This window comes from Perissodus microlepis, chromosome 14 (assembly GCF_051167445.1).
Source record: "Perissodus microlepis isolate ML-2025 ecotype Zambia chromosome 14, ASM5116744v1, whole genome shotgun sequence".
Taxonomy (NCBI): Eukaryota; Metazoa; Chordata; class Actinopteri; order Cichliformes; family Cichlidae; genus Perissodus; species Perissodus microlepis.
This window is the reverse complement of record NC_140474.1, coordinates 2,039,469-2,063,020: the sequence shown is the minus strand read 5'-3', so window position 1 is coordinate 2,063,020 and position 23,552 is coordinate 2,039,469. Positions and strand designations below refer to the sequence as shown.

At 41.2% G+C, this 23,552-nt stretch overlaps 2 protein-coding genes across 2 annotated transcripts; one reads left to right on the top strand and one right to left on the bottom strand.

Moving 5' to 3' along the window:
- Window positions 1-334: 334 nt before the first annotated feature.
- LOC146372844 (claudin-1-like) lies at window positions 335-4,341 on the bottom strand. The gene is made up of 6 exons (XM_084951866.1): window positions 4,236-4,341; window positions 2,911-3,169; window positions 2,315-2,479; window positions 1,828-1,909; window positions 1,634-1,747; window positions 335-1,167 (listed from the first exon to the last, which is right to left on the bottom strand). The coding sequence occupies exons 2-6, from the start codon at window positions 3,125-3,127 to the stop codon at window positions 1,074-1,076; spliced, it is 672 nt and encodes a 223-aa protein (XP_084807992.1). The 5' UTR covers window positions 3,128-3,169; window positions 4,236-4,341; the 3' UTR covers window positions 335-1,073.
- A 4,746-nt stretch (window positions 4,342-9,087) lies between these two features.
- LOC146372843 (sperm-associated antigen 4 protein-like) lies at window positions 9,088-12,361 on the top strand. The gene is made up of 9 exons (XM_084951280.1): window positions 9,088-9,315; window positions 10,005-10,095; window positions 10,218-10,414; window positions 10,517-10,575; window positions 10,714-10,849; window positions 10,927-11,051; window positions 11,165-11,338; window positions 11,438-11,527; window positions 11,716-12,361. The coding sequence occupies exons 1-9, from the start codon at window positions 9,126-9,128 to the stop codon at window positions 11,824-11,826; spliced, it is 1,173 nt and encodes a 390-aa protein (XP_084807406.1). The 5' UTR covers window positions 9,088-9,125; the 3' UTR covers window positions 11,827-12,361.
- The last annotated feature ends 11,191 nt before the right edge of the window (window positions 12,362-23,552 follow it).

Below are 23,552 nucleotides of genomic sequence, written 5' to 3'. Positions count from 1 at the left end.
GGAGAAACAGGTTTACCTTTTAGGTGACATGGATGAGTTGAAGGGAAGTTATGAACTGTTTCTGAGAGACAAATAACACCAGGATCCTTTTTCTAAGTAGCTGACAGCTGGTAACTGTGCAGGGGCGGGTCTAGCAAAGTTCTGCCAGGGGGCCAGGTAGGGCATTAACAGGGAGAGGGGGGCACAAAGAAATACTTTTCTTTCTTATGTCATTTAAAAACTTTTAACAAATAATCATCTGAATCTTACAACAAACGTTTTCATCTGATGTAAAATGTATAGAAATCCATTATTGTACATAGTAATTTTTTCAGGGTCCCATCATAATTTCTTCAGAAGTAGCTCAGTACTGTATATGATGCCAGTATTTTCCCACATTTTCTAGATACTGCACCAGTACTTTGTGTAAAATGCCATCAAAAAGTCAGTTAAGTTTTATTCTTTCTCACCTGTCTTTCTGTCTCCTTTCACTTTTTAAATGTCGCCATGTTAGAAAGAATATTTTGTCCTGCCATGCTGTTTATTGATGTGGCAAATGAATGGTTTATGAAAATATATCTAAATCTGTCATCAGTAATCAGTAATGATCATGTCTCACCTCTAGTCTTCTCTGTCTTAATTTCAGGTTTTCACCGTGTTGTAGATAGTTCAGGAGGTTAACTCGTCTACTTTCGGGTACTGTTTAGAATACCAGAATAGGGAGGATGGTGTAGGTTTAAGTTTATTAGACTGATACATATATACCAACAAGACAGTGTACATCACTGTGACAACAGCGTTTGTTTTCATTCAAAGGCTTTATGGTTTTTCCTATAATACCTGGTGGGCCGGTCTCTAGTCAAAATGCCCGGGACGATTTTTTGTCCCAGTCCAGCCCTGGCAAAACCTAATAAATAAATTGATCTGTTGTAAAGTTCTGAGAGCGATTCCCTGTGGCGCCCTCTCTTGGACACACTTGGTACTGCTTGGCCACACAGCTTCAGGAGACCTTTTATTTGCAGTGTGATTCTGAGGCGATTCCATGTTTCAGAAAACAGCACGAGCCTAACAAAGGACGGTGGAGGTCGGTCGGTTCAGACGTAAGCCTTGGAGCCGCTGGCGTCTGAGGCCGGAGCTGCTCTGTAGATGCTCCGACCTTGGCCGGTGGTGGAGTAGTAAGAAAACTGCCTGCAGGGGAGCAGATGGACGTTAGAGGGCGGAGCAACAGCGATGTACATGAAACAGATTCGCTCACCAACTTTTTTAAACTATATACATACTTTATATAATCAGATTTGTGGTCGTCAGCTGGTCTGTTACCTGAAGTGCTCTCACCTGCACAAAAGCTTCACTAATATGCAAAACCCCGGCATAAAAACGTCAGTTACTCAACACTCTTTGCAGCGTTTCATTTTCTTTCTTTTTTTCATTCTTCTTTATGATAATATAGATTCAGAACCAAGTGGCAACGTCTGTACAATGAATCCTGCAGTTCCTCTAACGTCCACCGGAGGCTTCAGCAGGGAGTCCCATAGACTCCCGTGTTAAAATGACCAACTTTACTTTAGAAATAAGCATCTTTACAGCCTGATACAAACTTAGAAGTCGTTACTGAGCATTAAATAAGGAGACCATGATGGGTGTGTATGTTTACCAAGCAGGTGGGCTGGAGGGAGTACTCTTACTGGAGCAGCAAAGCATAGATCCTCCCAGTATGGCCAGACCAGCGGCTGCCCAGCCCAGATACAGACCAGTACCCAGCTCGAACCTGTAGCACAAACTCTAAAGATTCAGCAGCAGTAACACACACACACACACACACACACACACACACACACTGCTGCTCACCGGACTCCTCCGTAGAGCGGGTCGTAGAAGTCGTTGATGACTCTGGCAGCGTACCAGGACACGGCGATCAGAGTGAAGAGACCTGAAGAAAAACACAGAAGCTGAGGATTCAGTTTCCAGCTGCTCGAGCTCCGGTGTCTCCACAGATCCCAGAACTTTGCAAAAGCCTCGTTTTAATCGGAATATTTTTTAGATGTTTGTTTTCAGTTAAATGAGGAATAAAGATGATTCCATCCTGAATACTGATGTGCACATGCAGCGATATCTGTTCTCTAAATATCACCATTTCTTCTTCCACAAAGAAACACTCCCAGTGAAGCCGCAGTTCTGATCATAACACAAACACAGACTGTATGTCATCATCATTTACATGTTCTGTCTAATTGCAGCTTCCAGTTTGTGCAGTTTGAACTGCAGGAAGGAGAAACTAATGCTGCTTTTTTACAGGTTTGGGGTTTGTTTCTGCTCCAGTCCCGAAGCCTCGTACCCGACAGGATGAAGAGGATCCCTCCGCTCAGGACGATCTTGGCTTTGACCTGCTCGGGCGTTCTGCCGAGTTTGGTGCATTTGAGTCCCAGCACGGAGACGATGATGGAGGTCAGACCGAAGAGCAGGGACAGGATCATCAGAGCCCTGCAGGTCTGCAGGTGAGCTGCAAAGCATCATTACAGGTAAATGAACATCTTCCTCATCGCACAGCTTTACAGTTTTTGCAGATGTCTTTTCCCTTTTTATAAACCCAGTTTATCTTGTGGGAACAAGCCATCATCTAGTTCCCACAACATTAAGCAACATTGTCCTCATGGGACTCATTAAAGGGCCTGTTTGCATAAGTTCATGAACAAGCTGTTACTTTGTTTGGGCAGCAAAAGATAAAAACTCGCTATAAATAAGATATCTGACCTCTCTTATTTCTGTCTCAGCTCTCAGGCAGAAACAGAAATGAGTTTTTTTCCAAAACTAATGCTCTCATAAATGAATGAAAAATAATTGTCCTTGCTGTGGACCTTTTCCTGTGCTCCGATTGAGCCGTCATCATAACTCCATAATAGCTGATGATGATTACGAAGCAGCTGTTCTCACCCGACAGTCCCAGCACCGTCTTGAACTTGCTGCACTGGATGGACCCCATCGAGGTGGCAGCACAGCTCATCCACAGGCCCTCGAACTGCCACTGGCTGGTGGTAACCGACTCCGACTGACTCCTCATCTTCCACACCTGGTTGGAGGTACAGCTGGACTGCAGACACCAGGACACCGCGCCCAGAAACAGACCCACAATCTGCAGGCCCACCGCCATTCTGCTCAGCGTCCCCGCACACACCTGGAACACCTGGAACACCTGGAAACACAGATGATTTTGAAGAAGCAGGAGGCACGAGCTGTGGAGTTTGTGGAGCTCCTCGGGGCTCTGCTCTCGGGCAGCTATGTTTTTGGTTTACTTGGTACTCTCACACACAATCTCTAACATGAACAAAAAGGACGACGCCTTCGTGTGACATCTGACACCTCCATGAAGTATCAGTGACTGAAATGAAGCTGAAATTAAGCTTACCAATCAACGTAGTATTAAATGTTGTGTTTAATATTATTTTTTACTTCTTCAAGAACTCAGATAATATTCTGAGCTGATACTAAAGATATATGTGTATTTTTTCTATTTCCGTTAACAGAACATAGCACAGGAAAACAGCACAGATCAGTGACGTGGACCAAAGTCCAAAGAGCAGCTTTGATTTCTGTGTTTACAAAGTTTACTCTGAGCTGTCTGCAGCACAGAGAGTAAATCACCGCTGATGGACGTGGTGCACGAGCTCACTGTGGGAAGATCCCAAACTCAAATGCAGGCGGTCGACTCAAAGTTAACTACGATTTCCCATCTCGGTGTGACTCCAAACTCGTGTAACAGGATTTCATCAGTGATTATAATAAAAGTATCACTGTTGGGACACTGTGATTTACACTCGCTGGCCACTTTATTATGTACACCCTGCTAGTACGGGTTGGACACATTTTTCCTTCAGAACTGTTCTCGCTCTTCGTGTCTCAGATTCAACGAGGTGCTGGAAACATTCCTCGGGGATTTTACATCCACGATGTGAATCTCCCATTGCCCCACACCCCAAAGGTGCTCTGCTGGATTGGGATGTGGTGATTGTAGAGGCCATTTGAGTTAAAGAAACTAATTTCAGGGAGATGAACAAAGAGGACGTATCCGTCCCAGCAGAGTGTGCATCCACACTATCGTGTTTTCATTTAAAAATAGAAACTATCTGCCGCAGAGGAGACGTGGAGCTCAGTTTCACCCGTACAGACCTGTCGAAACGCACACGTCACCTGAGCCAGTTGTTAAAGGCTAAAGTGCAGCTAAAGGTTTGACGGCTGGAGTCTGATGGATAGGTTCTTACCGTCGGCACAGGTTTGGAGGTTGCGGAAAGGCCTTCTCCAGGGTTTGTGTCTCTGCAGGCGTCGCTCAGGTTGTGTCTGCGATGTGAAGCGCGGCGGTTTGAAGCGGGTCTGATCTTCTGAGGTCTGCTGCTGTTCAGGGTCGATGAACTCTGGGAAAGGCCAAACTGTCTCTAAACACACATCAGTATCGACATTCAGGAATCCCAGAGTTTCACCTCCCACCGTTTGTGATGAGCTGGTTTCAGCCGTCAAAGATAAAGCCCTGCTTCCATGCAGAGGTGGGACAAAATATACCAAAAGAAGGAAATCTGTGGTTTAAAAGTCCTTCAGAGCCTTTTTAATAAACTGAAAACAGCAGGTTTCCTATCCTGCACTCAGAAAAATAAAGGTGCCAACTGGAACCAAAAGTGGTTCTTTAGACTGATGCCATAGAAGAACCTTTTTTGGTGCCACAAAGAACCTTTCAAACAATGGTTCTTTGAAGAACCATTTCTTTCAGTGGTTCATTGAAGAACCTTTTTAAAAATGGTTCTTTAAAGAACCATTTTTAAAAAGATCCTTCAAATGGTTATTTTAAAAAAAACATTTTGAAGAACCTTTTTTGAGTGGTTCTTTAAAAAACCATTTTAAATCTTTCAAAATAAAATGTTTCATAAATTGAATTTGAGCAGGGTAAAATAAATACGAGCACAGCATAGACATATATTAATGGTTTATTGTCATTTTGTAGTTACCAAAAGACAAAAAGGCATTTTAACCCTCAGCACAACATCACTACTAATACATGTCACATATTAGTGTTTTAAACAGTAATAATTAAATATATTTGCTATACTATAAATAAATATATATAAATACTATATCTACAGATAACACAAAAATGAATACATGTATTGTTTAATTAATAAAACATCAGAAAGTGATAAAACACATTAGAAATAGCAATAGCTTCATAACAGACCAATAAATCAACACATTTTCATCAGCAGATGTTTGCATGTTCAATAAAAATATTTCAACAAGTTTATGATTAAAATGATCAATGAACTTCAGCCTTACACTATGTAATGTACGTTTCATGTTGTACTCATGGTCCTTTGTTAGTCCAGTTTAGGATAATGTCTCTGACGTATGTATCATATCAAATATATTTCATATCAAAACAAGCCCACACCTGCAGTTGTTTCAGTTTTTCACTGGTGTTTCCTGTCAGCTGGTCAACCTCACTCAGGCGACATCCATATCAGCCAACCAAACGACAAGCTCCTCCCTTTGTGCTTCAAATCCCTCCCACTCTGAGACAAGGAGCTGAAAGAGAGAGAAAAGAGTCAATTATAAAGAAGAGAGAAAAGTGAAACCCTCCTCAGAAGGTCTGACTCGCATACCTGCAGCTGACCTGTGATGGACTGCAGTTTGGCGTTCACGTCATCCCTCGCCGATGCCAGCAGCCGAGTCTGCAGGGTGCCCTGGAAGAGCTGAGTTAATGTTCGACTCCTCCTGGTCAGGCTCTCCAGCTGGATGAGCCGAGGTCTCCCCTCTCGCCGCTGCCTCTGAACACAGAAACACAAATTGCATCTGAAGCAGGAGGTGCAGATTTTTTCTGCTATTCTTTTCTAAATCCAGGCTTGAAAACGTGGAGGTATTTGGAAAACTTTTTTGGCCAGCGGACGACTGTTGTCTTGCAGAAAGTCAAATCAAACATATGCGATACACAATCAATTCACAAGAACACATTATAAAAATAAGTCCAGTTCTTGCCTGATTTCAAGTGAATTCTGCATCAAAACAGGGTGACAGAAGTAAAACGAGTGCACAAAGCCTCACTTTGTACAAGCCTGCTATTACAGTTCTACAGTTCTGCTGTACGAATCTTATGGATACACACTAAATGAAACAATAGTGTGCATGACTCCAGATTCTGATCCCTCATCCTAATATGGTCCCAACATAGCAACAGCAATAAAGCAAATGTTGAGGCTTCAAAATACAAAGTCCATAAACCAATGGCTGACATGGGTTTTATCATAAGGGTGATAAATATACAGATTTCAGTCTGTCTTAGAGATTTGATGTTCATTTACCTGCAGATGCCCTATACGTGCCTGCTCTGTGGTTTTCCACAACGTTTTGCACATCACTATTTAATACAGGAAGTAGGTGAACTAAAACAAGTCATCTTTCTTTGTGAGAGGACCATATTAATGAAACAAACCTCAATGACATCACAGAGATCCCTGAAGATGCTCCTGCTGCTTCTCTTCCTCCTCATCCAAAGCTTCCTTCTCCTTGTCCTCGCCTTCCATCCAATTGTAATTCAACCTAATTGTGTTTCCCCCCTCCTCTTCCTCATTTTGTTGGAGCTGTGAACACAATTAATGTGAATCTGGATTAATTTGTGCAAACAAGAAAAATCTACAGCTTTTTGGTCAGAGGTGCTCTTGTGATTTAAGCCGGGTAGAGTAGATTTATGTGTTGATGCTGCCTGCTTCAGCTCTGGCTGCTGAGTGATATTTACACCCTGGCTGGATTACAAACTTTAACCATGTGCTGAACTTTGGCCCAGCGTTGATACCTCTTGTTAGTATAACGACCTCTTCTTAGCTTGTATGTATGATGGTGGATAAATGAAATATACAAAGAAAAATTAACTATATTACAAAAGAACATCTATCTTGGAAACATCAAATGATCGGAGCATAACTTGTCAACTAGTCCGAAAATAAGTTATACAGGAACAGTCAAAGACACACCTTCTCATGTCACATTTCTATTCATTTCTATATCATTAGAGTTATCTAATCTAATTATTCATTCAAAACACTTATGCATAGCTGTATTTTATACAGCTCATACAGAATTCAAAGTACAGGTTCATGTGAGTATTTAATGTACGGCTCAGATCTACAGAATTTCAGAGTTTCTAGAGCAGACACAGAGCTCACGTCACAACAGGCTTCAGGCGCCATTTTAGTGACTTTAACAATATGTTAAATTTTAATTTCGGTCTAGCTGACATTAGGTTATGTACGCAGCACGCAATTGAACCACATATTTTAGAAGCCAAAGGTTCAAATTAGCTGGGAGCACCTTCACTTAATTATAACAGTGGTTTTGTTAGGAAAACAGTTTCTGTATACCGGATACTAAATTGCGCTGACGTCAACGGCTAACGTATCTAGCTAATCGCTACTGTTAGCACAACATTGACAACAAGCTACTATCGTCGTGTCCAAATTCATGAGAAGGGTCTGGCTGCAGCCACTGGGGAGCGCCATATTGCGACCTCCACACTAACCGGAAACACGTGACCTCCACAATAACAGGAAACACGTGACATCCACAGTAACCGGAAACACAACTTCAGTTAAATCGACTTTGACAGCGAAAACTAAATTGTATTTTTGTTACTATTGATGCTGCTGATGAATAAATTTGATTCTAATTGTTTTTTTAAACAATCTGGGTTTATTAAAAAAAAAATCACCATCCCTCCAGCTTTTTCGTGGCCAAAACTGTCCGTGTGTTATGTTTTTGTTTCTTTGCTACTTTTTCTGCATAAAGTTTTTTCACAAATATAAAATAGTCATTACTTTTTACATTTTTAATCCTCCAAACACCCTTTTCTAGTACAATGCACTTGTTTGAAGACAACCTCAAAACTCACCATTTCATATATCAGCAGTGCTACTGGAAATTATTGTACAGTGGTCCCTCGCTATAACGCGGTTCACCTTTCACGGACTCGCTGTTTCGCTGATTTATTTTTTTTTTAACAGCAAATTGTTTTGTGCGTTCTGATTGCTGTAGACCATTGTCAATCAATCTAGTGCCTTGTCTTCTGCACGGCAGCGGTCCCCAACACCCGGGCCCGTTTGGTACCGGGCCGCGAGAGTTGAGGCTCGGGTGTGAAGTGTATGGTTTTCAGGGTTTTTAATCGTTAAGTCGGGTTCCCTGGGTCTTTTCCCGTGTTGTAGCCGTGTGTCTTATTTTGAAAGAACTATTTACGCGTTACCATAGCGACCGGAGAGCATCAAGAAGCAGAGAGGAGGATGTTACTCTCAATGTTGTTGGTGCATTTCAGGAGGACCCTGCTAATAAAGTTACACAATCACACAGTGAATTCGCGTTTATTGTTATATTTACAAAATACCAGTTGACAGTTGGTTTAAATAATAATAATGGATTGCATTTATATAGCGCTATTCAAGACCCTCAAAGCACTTTACAATTCCACTATTCATTCACTCTCACATTCACACACTGGTGGAGGCAGCTACAGTTGTAGCCACAGCTGCCCTGGGGCAGACTGACAGAGGCGAGGCTGCCATATCGCGCCATCGGCCCCTCTGGCCATCACCAGTACGTGGTAGGTGAAGTGTCTTGCCCAAAGACACAACGACCGAGACTGTCGGAGCCGGGGCTCGAACCGGCAACCTTTGGATCGATTCGGATCCGTCACTTCCCAGCTCATCCGACCCGGATCCGCATTGGATCCGCTGTTGATTATAAGCTAGAATGATGCCCGCTAATGTTTGGCTCGAGTGTCCTAAAATCACACTTTCCCTCTGAGAAACGGTTTCATTACACTTTAATACCGTATTTAAATGACCGTGGTCTTGCCTCATTCTCATATACGTCACAATTTTCTCACAGCAAAATCAAACAAATTAGTGACAGTGAATATGGAAAAGTTTTCTTCATTCACTGCAACACACCTTTGCACTGGGCTCGTGAGCGCCTGTGTTGTGCTATATGAATGTTGACAATATGATGCGGTGTTTATAAAGGCACTGAGAAGGAAAGGTATTTAATTAAGAGCAAATTTCATTTAAAAAAAAAACAGAACTACACTCACACCTTTGCGCGTGCGCACACGAAGCGCTGCTCTTATGGAACGCGCGTGCGTCATATTCGATTTGTGCGTGTATCCGTTTGTAACGTCCCTGAAAAAGCTGCGGTTTGAAATTTTTCTCCTGCACCTAAGTTTTCTGGTTCAGATGAGTTCAGTGAGAAGTGCTAAACGTCCAAATTTACGGAAAAGCGCACTTACAGTTTCTTCAACTTTCGTTTTAAGTGAAGGTAAGTGCTCTTTAGACTAAAAATCAACAAGTACAAAAACAGAGTATGTTTTAGCTTCACATCTTACATTTAATATGTTTCAAATCTGAACATTTTAAAAATGATATCCAGTTGATTATGTCAGAAAAGCACTTTTTAGTGCATTCTACTGTAAAGGTGATTTTACTGCTTACCTGTTAGACGCAGCTTGTCTGATCAAAATTGTTTCCTTTTGTATATTAACTATAAAAACAAAGAGTTTTTAATTCTTAAAACCTTTTGACAGGATTTTGGGCCAAATTCATTTAGTTGCTTTGAGCTTTTCTTTACCGCTGTGGTGATTTCCTCTTTTTCTGAATTTTAAAAACTACATTGTGAACAAACAAACTGACATGTGAAAGAGATTTTTTTGCAAGAAAATGTTGTGATCTGTTGCTATGATATGAATCATAACAATATGAGGCTATGTTTTTGAAGACACTGGGAAAATAAAGTTCTTTATTAAGAGCGGATTTCATAAATGGGTGTGATTCAAATATTATTCTGTTCATTAAAAAGAACAAGCTGGCACCGTGAAGTTTATATATAAGAGAATTTGCACTGATTTGTACAGAGTTGCTTCTGATGGAAACATGCTCAAATCATAGTTAAGTCTGATAAGCTTTGTGTCAGAGACTCACTTAACCCCATGTTTCCCTTTCATTTTACAGCCATGTTGAGAAGAAGCCAAAGACTTCAGTCTAACGGCTATTACGGCAGCCAAGGAGAGCCCTTAATCTCCTACAAGGAGACTTTACACAGGTTAGTGCTGGTCTACATGTTCTTTGTTGTCATCCACTGACATAGATGCATGTGTTGTAATCATAATCCATTTGTTCTTCCATGTACATTTTTTCTTACATGATTTTGTTTTTTCTGTGCAGAGTTTTCAAAAGGCGACGTCCCCGTCCAGTCCCTGACAATACTGACCGAGACACAGTTGAATACAACACTGTTGACTGTGACACTGTGGACTACAATAACGATGATTTTGTTGACTACAGTAGTGGCAGCAGCAGAGGTCTCTTTAGAGCCATCAAGGCATTGGGACTTTTGGTCCTCATGCTGGCCTTGTGTTTTGGTAAATGATCTCCTTCCACAAACAATTACAGTCTTTCTAGTACTATGTGCTTTTCTTCTGGATTAAGCTTCTCTTCTTATTCTGTTTCTCTTCATCCACCAGGATTGATTTTCAGTATTGGAGGGCTGAAAATGGACTTTTCCACCCCGTTCATGAGTGAGGTATGAAAAACATATGAAGCTCATAATATATTCCCTGAAAATTAATCAGACAATGACAGTTTATTATTAATATTTTATATCTATCTATCTATCTATCTATCTATCTATCATAACATGAATGGTTCTTCTCAATTGCAGTACTCACTGAATGGACAAGAACAGGTGGAAAGGCAGCTACAAGAGCTGCAAAGGGAGTTAATAGACTTACGAAAAAGAATTGACTTCCTTCTTCCAGTTGGGGACAGGATGCCCAACTTTGCTCTGGAGGAACTGGGTAAGACATGAAATCGGATCAGAATTTCTTTGTTGTTGTTTTGCGATTCCTTTCTCACCCTGTGTTTTTATCTACAGGAGCAAAGATTGTTAAAGAACAGTCTTCAGCATCCTACCTTTCAGAACAGGCTGGATTGAAGCTGTGGGGGCTTACATTGATACCCGCAAAACCACCCTGTGTAAGCCCAAGAGTCGTTATTCAGGTATAATCTACTTTCACAAAAAAACAAGATACTATCTCACACATCTGCATGATTTAATAGTCAAACACTAGCGGTCCAAACTGAACTCTGTTTTTGTTTCTTTTTCTCTGTAGGGTGGAGCACCCATGGTCCCAGGAGTGTGTTGGAGTTTTGCGGGCTCCCAGGGACATTTAACAATTAAGCTGCCACACAGCATCGCCATCAGCCATGTGACACTGGGTCACATTTCTAAGACTGTGTCACCATCTGGAAAGGTCTCCAGTGCTCCCAGGATGTTTTCAGTGTTTGTAAGTCACAGATTTCCACTGCACCACTGTTCAGCTGTTGCATTTTACATATGTGTATATAGAGAACAACTTTATCTGTATTTATTTCTGTCTTTTCAGGGAAAGAGAGCATTAGACGACAGTGGTGTCCACCTGGGAACATTCGTCTATGATGAAAATGGAGATCCACTCCAAACATTCAGGATACCCGTGAGTACACTGTGCCATTAGACACATGCACATAGACTTTTCTATCCAGAGTACTTAGAGGTTAGCTCCCCTTGCTATCTGTATATCCTCCCTCATAATAATCACAGTATTCCTAAATTTACCATCCTTTCAAGAGTCAAGAAAACTATTATGCAACTAACCCATCTTGCTTTTGTTTTGTCTCTCAGGACGACAAAGTAGACGTCATCCGCTCCATTACGCTGCATGTGTTGGACAACTGGGGCAATCGTGAGTATTCCTGTCTGTACAAGTTCCGAGTTCATGGAAAGCTGGCATAACTAGCTTCCCATGAACTCCATCTATAAAAGAAAAGAGAGGAAAAATGTGAAAGTGAATCAGACTGCAACACATATTTAAATAATTGTATTTGAAAAAAATTGTCAATTTAACCCATTTTTTTCTCCAGCGAACGTCCATCCTACCAGGTAAGACATGTCTGATTAAGATGTTTGCAGTCTGATTCACCTCACCCCCAACCAGCCGTGGCAGAGGGCTTGCCCCTCCCTGAGCCTGGCTCTGCCAGAGGTTTCTTCCTGTTAAAAGGGAGTTTTTCCTCTCCACTGTTGCCAAGTGCTTGCTCAGAGGGGATCATCTGATTGTTGGGGTTTTTCTTCTCTTATATTGTAGGGTTTTTACTCTACATATACAGTGCTTAACAAATTTATTACATCACCTGTCATAGAAATAAGAACACCCCAAATTTCTTAAATTCTTACATTAGGTGATGTTCCACTAACTTTGTTAAGCACTGTTATTGTGAATTGGAACTCATTTGGACTGAATTAAATTTCTTGTAAAACATAAAAATTCTCTAAATTGTCTCCACTGGAAATTTAGAGATATTTAAAACAACAAGAATAAAATTGTAAGAAAATATTTTTCATGTCTTTTGGTATTCTTAATTGTCAGAGTATATTAAACAAGCGTGATAACACTACGGCCAGAGGATTTAAATTTTGAAAAATGAACATTTAAACTCCCAAAAGTAAAGAAAGTAAAGTCCATGTTGCATGTGCTGTGATATGAGAAGCCTTCACTGTGATGCAGGCTTTGAGGTTTAGTGAGGTAACTTCAGGTTTAACCATGTGATTGTAGTTGGGACACCAGATAGACCAGGGGTCGGCAACCTGCGGCTCCGGAGCCGCATGCGGCTCTTTAGTCCTTTTAGTGCGGCTCCGCGTGGTTTGGGAAAATAAATTTGGTTTTTTTAAGTAATTGGCTGAAGTGTATTTTATTTATGTTAGTTCTTTGTTAACTTGTAGTTCTAAATTGGAAGATTATTGTGATATTGAAATACAAACATAAAATTATATTCTATTATTTTTTGATCGCTCAAAATAAGCGTCACACTCACGGAAGCCGGCGTACCCGCTGAAACGCCGTGCATTTATCGAGACTTTCAACCCCAGGTAGGCCAATTGTGGATCTTCGGATCCACATTATGTCAGCAGCTGTTCTCCACCGTGAACTATGTTAAAACAAACACACAGATGACAGCTTACAGTCCTGCGTAAAGATGAAAGTGACTTCGTACAGCCCCGATTTCCAGATGCTGTGCGCAGAGCTTCAGGAGCAGAAGTCCCATTGTAAACATACCACGGCAGACTCGACGATGTTTCCATGAACACGCTTTTCAGCATCTCTTTATTGACCACTTTTCACACACAGTTGCTGTACAGCCGGCTGTAGCTTTTCAGCTCACAGCCCGACACACACCAACAACACCACAACAGCATAGAGAGCACAGACGTTAAGGCGGCGAGGCGTGATTGCGGGTGCCGCTCAGGTGCGCCCGCCTCCCCTGCAGCGGCGCTGCAGACCACGCCCCGCCGCACACATTAACCAGGTAAAATACATATTTAGGCAGAATTTTGCAAATATCTGTTTTTCAATTTTTAGCAGCATAGAGCTTTTTTTCCAATTATTTTTTAAAAGTCAGGTCAAGGCTCCAAAAGCACAAAGACGATATAAGGGTGGCGGCTCACCACAGGTTTTGTTTGCTGGATCATTTTAGTTCAGCTTTCCTTTTGTTATATTTCTTTAAGAGTTCAAAATGTGTTAATTACATAAATAAAAGAAAAATTTTATTTATGCCATGATAGAGAAATATAGAGAAAATGTAATTTTCTCTATAGCAGTTCATGGATTTCATAAGCAACACACCTCAGTTGTTCACACAAAGCATAAAGGTATAAAAACAATATATAGACTGTTATCTTCATTTTAGATGTCAGAAAGTATTTGCGGCTCCCAGTGTTTTCTTTTGCGTGGAAATCGTGTCCAAATGGCGCTTTGGGTGTTAAAGGTTGCTGACCCCTGAGATAGACCATTAAGCATATTGCATCTTGTTTTTTAACTTCATCAATTTCGCAGATTTCACTGGAAATTTTTATTTAATAACCCCAAATTTGGACTTATTGATAACAGAAACAAGCTTCTACACTCATTTTATTTAGTTCTGTTAATTTCAAAACAAAGCTTCTTTTCCTTTTTCTTGACTAATGGTGTCACCTCCTGTAAGTTGTCATGACTTTTGAGTCATGATATGTATAAATTCTAAATGAGTGAAAGTCAGGGACTGGGCCAGATCGGACGGTCTGAGGCAGCTTTGTTCTGGTCTCCACCTCTGTGTGGAGTTGCTTCCTTGAGCTCATCCACTCACATCTGCAGGTAGTTTGAAATCAAGAGGCTGTGCATTTAGGAGCTGTGGTGCTAGATCTCCAGCAGTTTGTATTTCTGCCATGGTAGTAAATGGGCTCTGTCTCTTGTCTTCATTTCTCTGCGTTTACTCTTTAGTAACTTTTGTATATCATCTTCTCTGTAGAACTACACACCTGCTACTATATAACTCATCTGGAAATCTTACCTCTCCCGTCTCGAGGAATTTCCAGTTATCAGCAGGTTTTTGCCATTCTGCTTGCAGCTACGCCAGGGGTGTCCAACTCCAGGCCTCGAGGGCCGGTGTCCTGCAGGTTTTAGATCTCAACCTGGGTCAACACACCTGAATGAAATGATTAGTTCATTACCAGGCCTCTGGAGAACTTCAAGACATGTTGAGGAGGTCATTTAGCCATTTAAATCAGCTGTGCTGGATCAGGGACACATCTCAAACCTGCAGGACACCGGCCCTCGAGGCCTGGAGTTGGACACTCATGAGCTGCGCCATGCCTCTCCAAAAAGCCCCAAAATCACACACGCTTGGTTTGAAACCCGGCCAGCCCACTGATAACCACCCTCGCCATCATCACCCAGTGCATGCCAAGTAAGGCAAAGCAGAGCAGTTATCCAAGCAGCCATTCTCCATCTTCTCACCTACGAGTACTATCTTATATGATACCTGATATAGCTCATAGCTTCTGCCCACCCAGCTCCCCCTCTTCCCAGCAGCACTTTGAAAACAAATACTGAAAACACGAATCCCACCATCTGGCTCTGTTTTTGGGGCTCAGTAACAGTCGAATCATGGCACTGAAAATTCTTTTTTAATGGTATCCGTCATGTTCTCTAGGAAGTGGTTGGAGAGCTCAACCTCACAGCTGTGTAAACTTTCATGTGCTCTTCTACTAAAAACACTTAAAGTGCTTTACACAACTTGCCTCATTCACCCAGAAGATCCATTAGAGCTGATTGAGGAGCATCAGGGTGCAGAAGTAAGCTTGAGAGAAGGCGAGAAGGAGAAAAGACACAACCAACATGAGCACAAGGACAAACTAGGGTCACACACAACTTTATACAAGTAAAGACACACATACATGTACAGTAGTACAAAGAATATTATGTAAAGCCGCTCGACAATAGTGGAAAGAATACCAATAAAGTGTATCAATATAAGTACGCGTCTGCAGTTCAGCATCAACAAATGAAGTTAACAGGAGTTCATGTGACTAGTTCACATGACATAGAAATCAGCTTTTAAACAGAGTGCAGTTATGGGTTTCTTCAAATATTAACTAGGTGACAATAAATGTCACCCACAGACCCACCAATTAAACTGTAAACAAGACATGATCAGCGTTAATTGTTCACTGTTTCAAAAGAAAATAAAGTCCCTGTAACAACGTGTCAGTGACACAGATGTTTTTGAAGCTGTTGTTAAAGTTGTTTACACCAACGTTTAAATCTAATACAACAGGAAGGAAGAACAAAAATGGTCACAACTATTACTAACAGTGTGACTCACAGTAGTAATTGCTTCATTCAATCTGCCACATCAGAGCACTCTACCTGAAAAAAGGACAGCAGGTGTGTTTTTGTAACATTTTTTTAAAGAAAAAAACTTAAATGAAATTAAACATGAATTGTTTTTGAAGTTTTTCAAAAAAAAATCCACGTTGTGCGTACTTGCGTTCTCGTGATACGTCATCAGTCTGAGACCAAGTACTGTTCCAATTCAAAGTACGCATCAAGCCGAGAACGCGAAAAAGTCCCGGATGTGTTCTCGCTCCGCCCGTTTTATCGAGCATGCATCGGTGGTGACTTGTGTGGACTTGGTACAGCTAAATATCCCAGAATGCATTTCGTCCAAAACTCAAACGCGGCAATGGCGGACGAGCGGGGCTAAAAACTTTTAAATATTACTATTTCTGGGTCACAAAATACACTTTTAAGTTATTTTCAAGCGAGAAAGTAGCTGTGCAAACTTCAAATATCTGCTCGATTTATTAAGATATCATATATTTCCAAACGTGTTCAGATGTTTTCGGAGACGTCTGTGACCCGCCAGCTCCATAGCAGACAGCGAGGTCAAGGATCACTAAAGCCGGCGAGAACAGCGGACTCCTGGCTCATCGTTTTCAACCCCCCCGCGGTCTTTTCGCTACTCAGGTTAAACAAACCCCAGCAGCTGTCTATTGTATTGAGTGTCCACTAAAATTAAAATAAAAGCGTTCTAACATCTCACTTGCTTGTTTTTATTAAGGCATACATGTACACTATTTTTATTAATAGATATTTCGCTACTGAGGTTAAACATGATATATAAGTAAATTAGATAACTTCTGAATGTTAAGTTTGGTTTATTTCAGTGTTTTATTTGTTCCTGAGTAAATCGGTTTGGCTGTGATTAAAGTTAAGCTTCATAACATGTTACTCACAGTTAAATTAAGAGGGGACGGCAGTAAAAACTCCAGACGTGTGACATCATCAAGTACGCTGGTAATCCAATCCGGTCGTTAAGTGATGACGTGACGAATCCTACTTCCGGGCCTAAAGTAGTCTGTGTTTAATATGGCTTTTGTGTTGTTAACATGTTTAATGTTTTGTATTTTCTTCTATTTAATCTCAAAAAGCTCCTAAAACAGTCAGTGATCACTGCTGACCTCCCTCGGCTTTTATTACCGCTAATCATTTATTTAAGCTCAGTTTTTAAAACCTTAGGATGTAACTACAGCCCAGCCCATGCAGCAGTATATGAATGACTAACCTCGTATTGTGGATGGATTATCTCAGTTGTTCTCCTGGCTGAAGTTTGGTCCTTTTACAGCATCCTGCCTTGCGATTACATTTGTTCCTGACCACCGAGAACACTCACGTTAACTTTTATCGAGTGGAAAAAAGGTTAACTTGTTTATATTATGCTAACATAGCTGTGTCGCTAGCGGTCACGTAGCACATCATTATATACCAGCTAGCCAAACTTCAGTAACCCTACAAACGTCACTGCTGTTTAGTTTTCTGTCTTCATTTATGTTGGAAGTGATAACAGAGCTGTACGTTTGAATTTGTTTCCAAAACCCCGCAGTCAGGACATGCTATATTGTATTTAGATAGAAGCTAGCGAGCTAACTTCCTGCTAACTTCTAACTCCGTTAAATGTCATAAATTCCGTTTTCATGGATGCCTGGATGTTAAACTCAATTGTTACACCTGGTAGAGCAGAACGCTGATCATTTTATTAAAGATGAAAGACTTTAGACAGTTTTTCAACTCTCAGTAATGCCATAGTGATCGTTTGATATATGGACCTGCAGCGGAGTTTAGGCCCAGACACGGCTAGTGACGTCAGACTTAACGACCGGATTGTACAATTTGCAAGGCCGCGCTCGCGTTCTCGGCAAGTCCGGTCTCGCCGAGAACGCGAGTATGTACTTGCGTACTTAGAATTGAGAAAGGGCCATGCTGCTAGTGATGGGATTTACGGCTCTTTTTAAAGCTCGGCTCACTAAAAGGAGCCGGATTTTTCGGCTCCCAACTAGTGATGTGTGGATCGATCCTGAAATATCGATTCCTCCGATACCAATCATTTATGTTCTAGAATCAATTCTCACATTAAAATATCGATATTTTAGTAATTTAGAGTAAATTTGTAGTTTATCATTAACAGGAACACAGTGGAAAGAAACTATAACATTCGGATTGTCTACATTCAAAGGAACTACTTCCTCTTCCGCCTTTCATAGTCATGTGCGAAATACGGCTGTATAAATGTCTCGCAGCCCCTTGGCGTGCGCACTCACAACAATGGCTGAGTGTAATTGGAGTCATGTGCGGACGTATTTTAACTCCACAAAGAGCTTAGACGTGGTTTGCGATATATGTGGCAAAAAAGTGCTCCAAGACTGAGGTGTTGTGGCCGTACTAGGGAGACATTCAAAAGGGCTGTTTGGGGGGGGTGATAAATACATTTTACAGGGTTTATTTATCGGATAAAATACGTTAAATGTCACCGTTATTATTGGCCGGCCCGGAAACAGCGGGGGTTGTCCAAATTCAGAGGCTGCTTCCACCTGAGGACCCGGCCTTTGCGGTCTAAAGAAAGCCGGGTAGTACGTCACGAGCTCCCTCGGTGGACTGAAACTCTGCCGTCTGCTCCTTGCTATCTAAAATATAAGCGGGCACTGACCTAAACTCTCGACCGTCTCACACTTCTGTTTAATCGGTTTTCTGTTTGACGTTTATTCAGCTGTGTGAAAACCCCGGAGGAACCCACCCGAGGGATTAATAAAGTTAAATTTAATTCAATCTAATCTAATAACTTTAATCTCAGCCAAACCGATTTACTCACAAACAAATAAAACACTGAAAAAGCCAAACAATAACATTTTTAAGTTATCAAAGTGACTTATATATCATGTTTAACCCGAGCAGCGAAAGACCGCGGGGGTTTGAAAACGATGTGTCGGTCGGCTCAGATATTTGAAGTTTACACAGCTACATTCTCACCTGAAAATATGTTAAAAGTTTTTTTGCGACCCAGAAAGAGAAATAAGAGTAATATTAAAACTAAGCAGCTGCAGTAGTAGTAGCCATTGTTGGAAACTGGAATTGGCTGGGCCGCGCTATAAATTCTGTGATATGGTTTTTCAATTTTGTTGTCCGGGTGGAAAATTGGGAAAAATTCGGGAGAATTCGGTGTTCTCCCGGAAAAATCGGGAGGGTTGGCATGTATGGTTGTGTCAACATCACTAACATGGTCAAACACCTCAGAGTAAATCATATCACAGAATATGACGAGCGTATGTTGAGGCGAACTGAAGAGGAGGACAGGGACAGGTGCTGCTGGGGCGAGACAGACGTCTCTCACGGAGTCCTTTAGTGCTGCAGGCAGGCAAGGTGTTCAAATAGCACAACTTCAGTTTTTTGTATTTCTATATGATGAACTCTGCATTATTAAATAATAATAATAAGTAATCTGATGTCCTGTAATCATTATGATGCTATAATTTGAGATACAATAAATAAAATAAGTTTTTGTACAAAGTATCGGTATCGGATCGGTATCGTCGATACCACCCTGAATATTACTTGGTATCGGATCGGAAAGGAAATCAGTGGTATCGCACATCACTACTCCCAACCAGCTCTTCAGGTTGTTTTGTTGCTTTAATTAATTTATTATTAACAACAATATAAAATTATGTACAAAAGGAATTACTAATGTAAAAACAAAACAAAACATGGTTTTATTTATATATGTTTATATATAAATATATACGTGGCCCCTAGAGACAAAGCACGTACAAACTCCAAAACACATTTCTAGCGTTAACTGAACTTGGAAAACAGAGCTACCTAGATCAGCGGTCCCCAACCCCCGGGCCTCGGACCGGTACCGGTCCGTGAGTCGTTTGGTACCGGGCCGCGAGAGTTGAGGCTCAGGTGTGAAATGTATAGTTTTCAGGGTTTTTATCGGTTTTCAGCGTTATTTTGTTATCGTTTTTATCGTTAACTCTGTTTTCCTGGGTCTTTTCACGTGCGTTATGAATAAATCTTCTTTTTTTCGGTACCGGTACTAGTTTTATTTTGTTGTATTTATCCGCGACACATTAAAGGTTGGTCCGTGAAAAATATTGTCGGGCATAAACCGGTCCGTGGCGCAAAAAAGGTTGGAGACCGCTGACCTAGATCACTTAGGCTACGTCCACACGTACACGGGTATTTTTGAACACTGAGATTTTCCGTTTTCGTTTTAAAAAATAATCCCGTCCACACGTAAACGCAGAAATGAAGGAAAACGCTGCTAGGAACATGCCAAAGCAACAGGTGGCGATATATTCCTAACCGTGTGGAAATGTTGGCCAATCAGAAGTCTAGAAGCCTCGGTGGGAAAAAGTGAACAAGGATGTCATATCAAAACAAGCCCACACCTGCAGTTGTTTCAGTTTTTCACTGGTGTTTCCTGTCAGCTGGTCAACCTCACTCAGGCGACATCCATATCAGCCAACCAAACGACAAGCTCCTCCCTTTGTGCTTCAAATCCCTCCCACTCTGAGACAAGGAGCTGAAAGAGAGAGAAAAGAGTCAATTATAAAGAAGAGAGAAAAGTGAAACCCTCCTCAGAAGGTCTGACTCGCATACCTGCAGCTGACCTGTGATGGACTGCAGTTTGGCGTTCACGTCATCCCTCGCCGATGCCAGCAGCCGAGTCTGCAGGGTGCCCTGGAAGAGCTGAGTTAATGTTCGACTCCTCCTGGTCAGGCTCTCCAGCTGGATGAGCCGAGGTCTCCCCTCTCGCCGCTGCCTCTGAACACAGAAACACAAATTGCATCTGAAGCAGGAGGTGCAGATTTTTTCTGCTATTCTTTTCTAAATCCAGGCTTGAAAACGTGGAGGTATTTGGAAAACTTTTTTGGCCAGCGGACGACTGTTGTCTTGCAGAAAGTCAAATCAAACATATGCGATACACAATCAATTCACAAGAACACATTATAAAAATAAGTCCAGTTCTTGCCTGATTTCAAATGAATTCTGCATCAAAACAGGGTGACAGAAGTAAAACGAGTGCACAAAGCCTCACTTTGTACAAGCCTGCTATTACAGTTCTACAGTTCTGCTGTACGAATCTTATGGATACACACTAAATGAAACAATAGTGTGCATGACTCCAGATTCTGATCCCTCATCCTAATATGGTCCCAACATAGCAACAGCAATAAAGCAAATGTTGAGGCTTCAAAATACAAAGTCCATAAACCAATGGCTGACATGGGTTTTATCATAAGGGTGATAAATATACAGATTTCAGTCTGTCTTAGAGATTTGATGTTCATTTACCTGCAGATGCCCTATACGTGCCTGCTCTGTGGTTTTCCACAACGTTTTGCACATCACTATTTAATACAGGAAGTAAGTGAACTAAAACAAGTCATCTTTCCTTGTGAGAGGACCATATTAATGAAACAAACCTCAATGACATCACAGAGATCCCTAAAGATGCTCCTGCTGCTTCTCTTCCTCCTCATCCAAAGCTTCCTTCTCCTTGTCCTCGCCTTCCATCCAATTGTAATTCAACCTAATTGTGTTTCTCCCCCTCCTCTTCCTCATTTTGTTGGAGCTGTGAACACAATTAATGTGAATCTGGATTAATTTGTGCAAACAAGAAAAATCTACAGCTTTTTGGTCAGAGGTGCTCTTGTGATTTAAGCCGGGTAGAGTAGATTTATGTGTTGATGCTGCCTGCTTCAGCTCTGGCTGCTGAGTGATATTTACACCCTGGCTGGATTACAAACTTTAACCATGTGCTGAACTTTGGCCCAGCGTTGATACCTCTTGTTAGTATAACGACCTCTTCTTAGCTTGTATGTATGATGGTGGATAAATGAAATATACAAAGAAAAATTAACTATATTACAAAAGAACATCTATCTTGGAAACATCAAATGACCGGAGCATAACTTGTCAACTAGTCCGAAAATAAGTTATACAGGAACAGTCAAAGACACACCTTCTCATGTCACATTTCTATTCATTTCTATATCATTAGAGTTAGAGTTATCTAATCTAATTATTCATTCAAAACACTTATGCATAGCTGTATTTTATACAGCTCATACAGAATTCAAAGTACAGGTTCATGTGAGTATTTAATGTACGGCTCAGATCTACAGAATTTCAGAGTTTCTAGAGCAGACACAGAGCTCACGTCACAACAGGCTTCAGGCGCCATTTTACTGACTTTAACAATATGTTAAATTTTAATTTCGGTCTAGCTGGGGAGGCACCAAGATGGCGGCTTGAACAGTCGTGTTTTTTCAGGAGCTCCGAAAGACCGCAAAATTTACTAAGTAACTTTATTCTCTTTCCACTCGAACTATAACTATGGATGCCCAAAAGGTTATTAAGAATGCAAAGCTGCAATTTGTGCCGTCAAACCCCAATGTTAAGACGTCGTCGCATGCTAAAGTCAGTGACCATGGCTATGCTAGCACTGAAGCTGCCAACGTGGGCTTAAACAAGCGAGAACGGGGAGCAGACTCGGCGCCGCCAACTCCATCAAAACAACCTCCAGAGGAGAAAAGAACAAAATCTTCAGAGAAGGAAGATGATATCTCCAATAAAACTATTTTTGAAGCCATTATGGGACTTGACAAGAAATTTGAAGCACAACTGGAGGATATCAAAGAACAAAACAGACAAAGTGCAGCTATGGTTGCCAGCTTGGCTAAGGCTGTAGAGTTTAATGCTGCAGAGATAGTTGATTGCAAACTGAAAGTTGTTAAACTGGCAAATGCGAATGAACAGCTGCTTAAAGAAAACAAAGACTTGAAAAGAAGAGTGAGAGAACAAGAGCGCTACCGAATGAGGTGGTGCCTAAAGCTGAAAGGGGTGAAGGAAGACAAAGACGAAAACATTAGAGTGAAGGTTTTGCAAACGCTTCAGAAGATTGCCCCTGACTTGAACTTAGAAGAGGCCGTTGATATTGTCCACCGCTTAGGGAAACGAGTTGATGGCAGAAACAGAAACATCATTATTCTATTCACACAGAGGCGAATTAAAGAAGAATTGTGGAGGCGCACCAAAGACTCTTCAACCTGCAAGCAAGAAGGCTTCAGCTTCGCTGAGATGTTGCCGCAGGAGGACATACAAGAGGCAACAGCGCCTATGGCCTCTGGTGGAGGAGGCAAGACGTGCGGGTAAACGAGCCTACTTTCGTGGTCCACATGCCTTCATTGATGGACGCAAAGTTGAGGAAAGACAGGAGAACTAAAAATGACAAAAAACTGAAATAGTGGAAACTTGTTCGCGGTCTGAGGAGCTCAGCATTTAGTACTTTTTTTTTCTTTTTTCTCACGTGGTGAGTGATATTCTGTCTATAGTTCATGTTGAATGTTAACATTTGTTTTGGTTCTTTAAATGTTAGGGGTTTAAGAGAATCTGTTAAAAGAAAAGCCTTATTTTTGTACTGCAAAGGTAAAAAATCAAACTGTATTTTTCTACAAGAGACTCATTCATCTGATGGTGATGTATCTTTTTGGTCAAACCAATGGGGCAGCAAAATCCTGTTTAGCCATGGCTCAACGAGGTCGGGGGGTGTAGCGATTTTATTCAATAACTTTCCTGGGGATCTTGTAATACAACGGACTGACTTGAATGGTCATTGGTTGATTGCTGTAATGAGAGTTGAAAGTTTGTTTTTCATTTTAGTCAACGTTTATGGATATAATAATGAAAGTCAGAATAAAATTATGTTAGAAGATATAACTCTAAATATTTTTGAACTTAAAGGTCGATACCCTACAGAATACATTTTAATGGGTGGTGATTGGAATATGACTCCTGATGAATG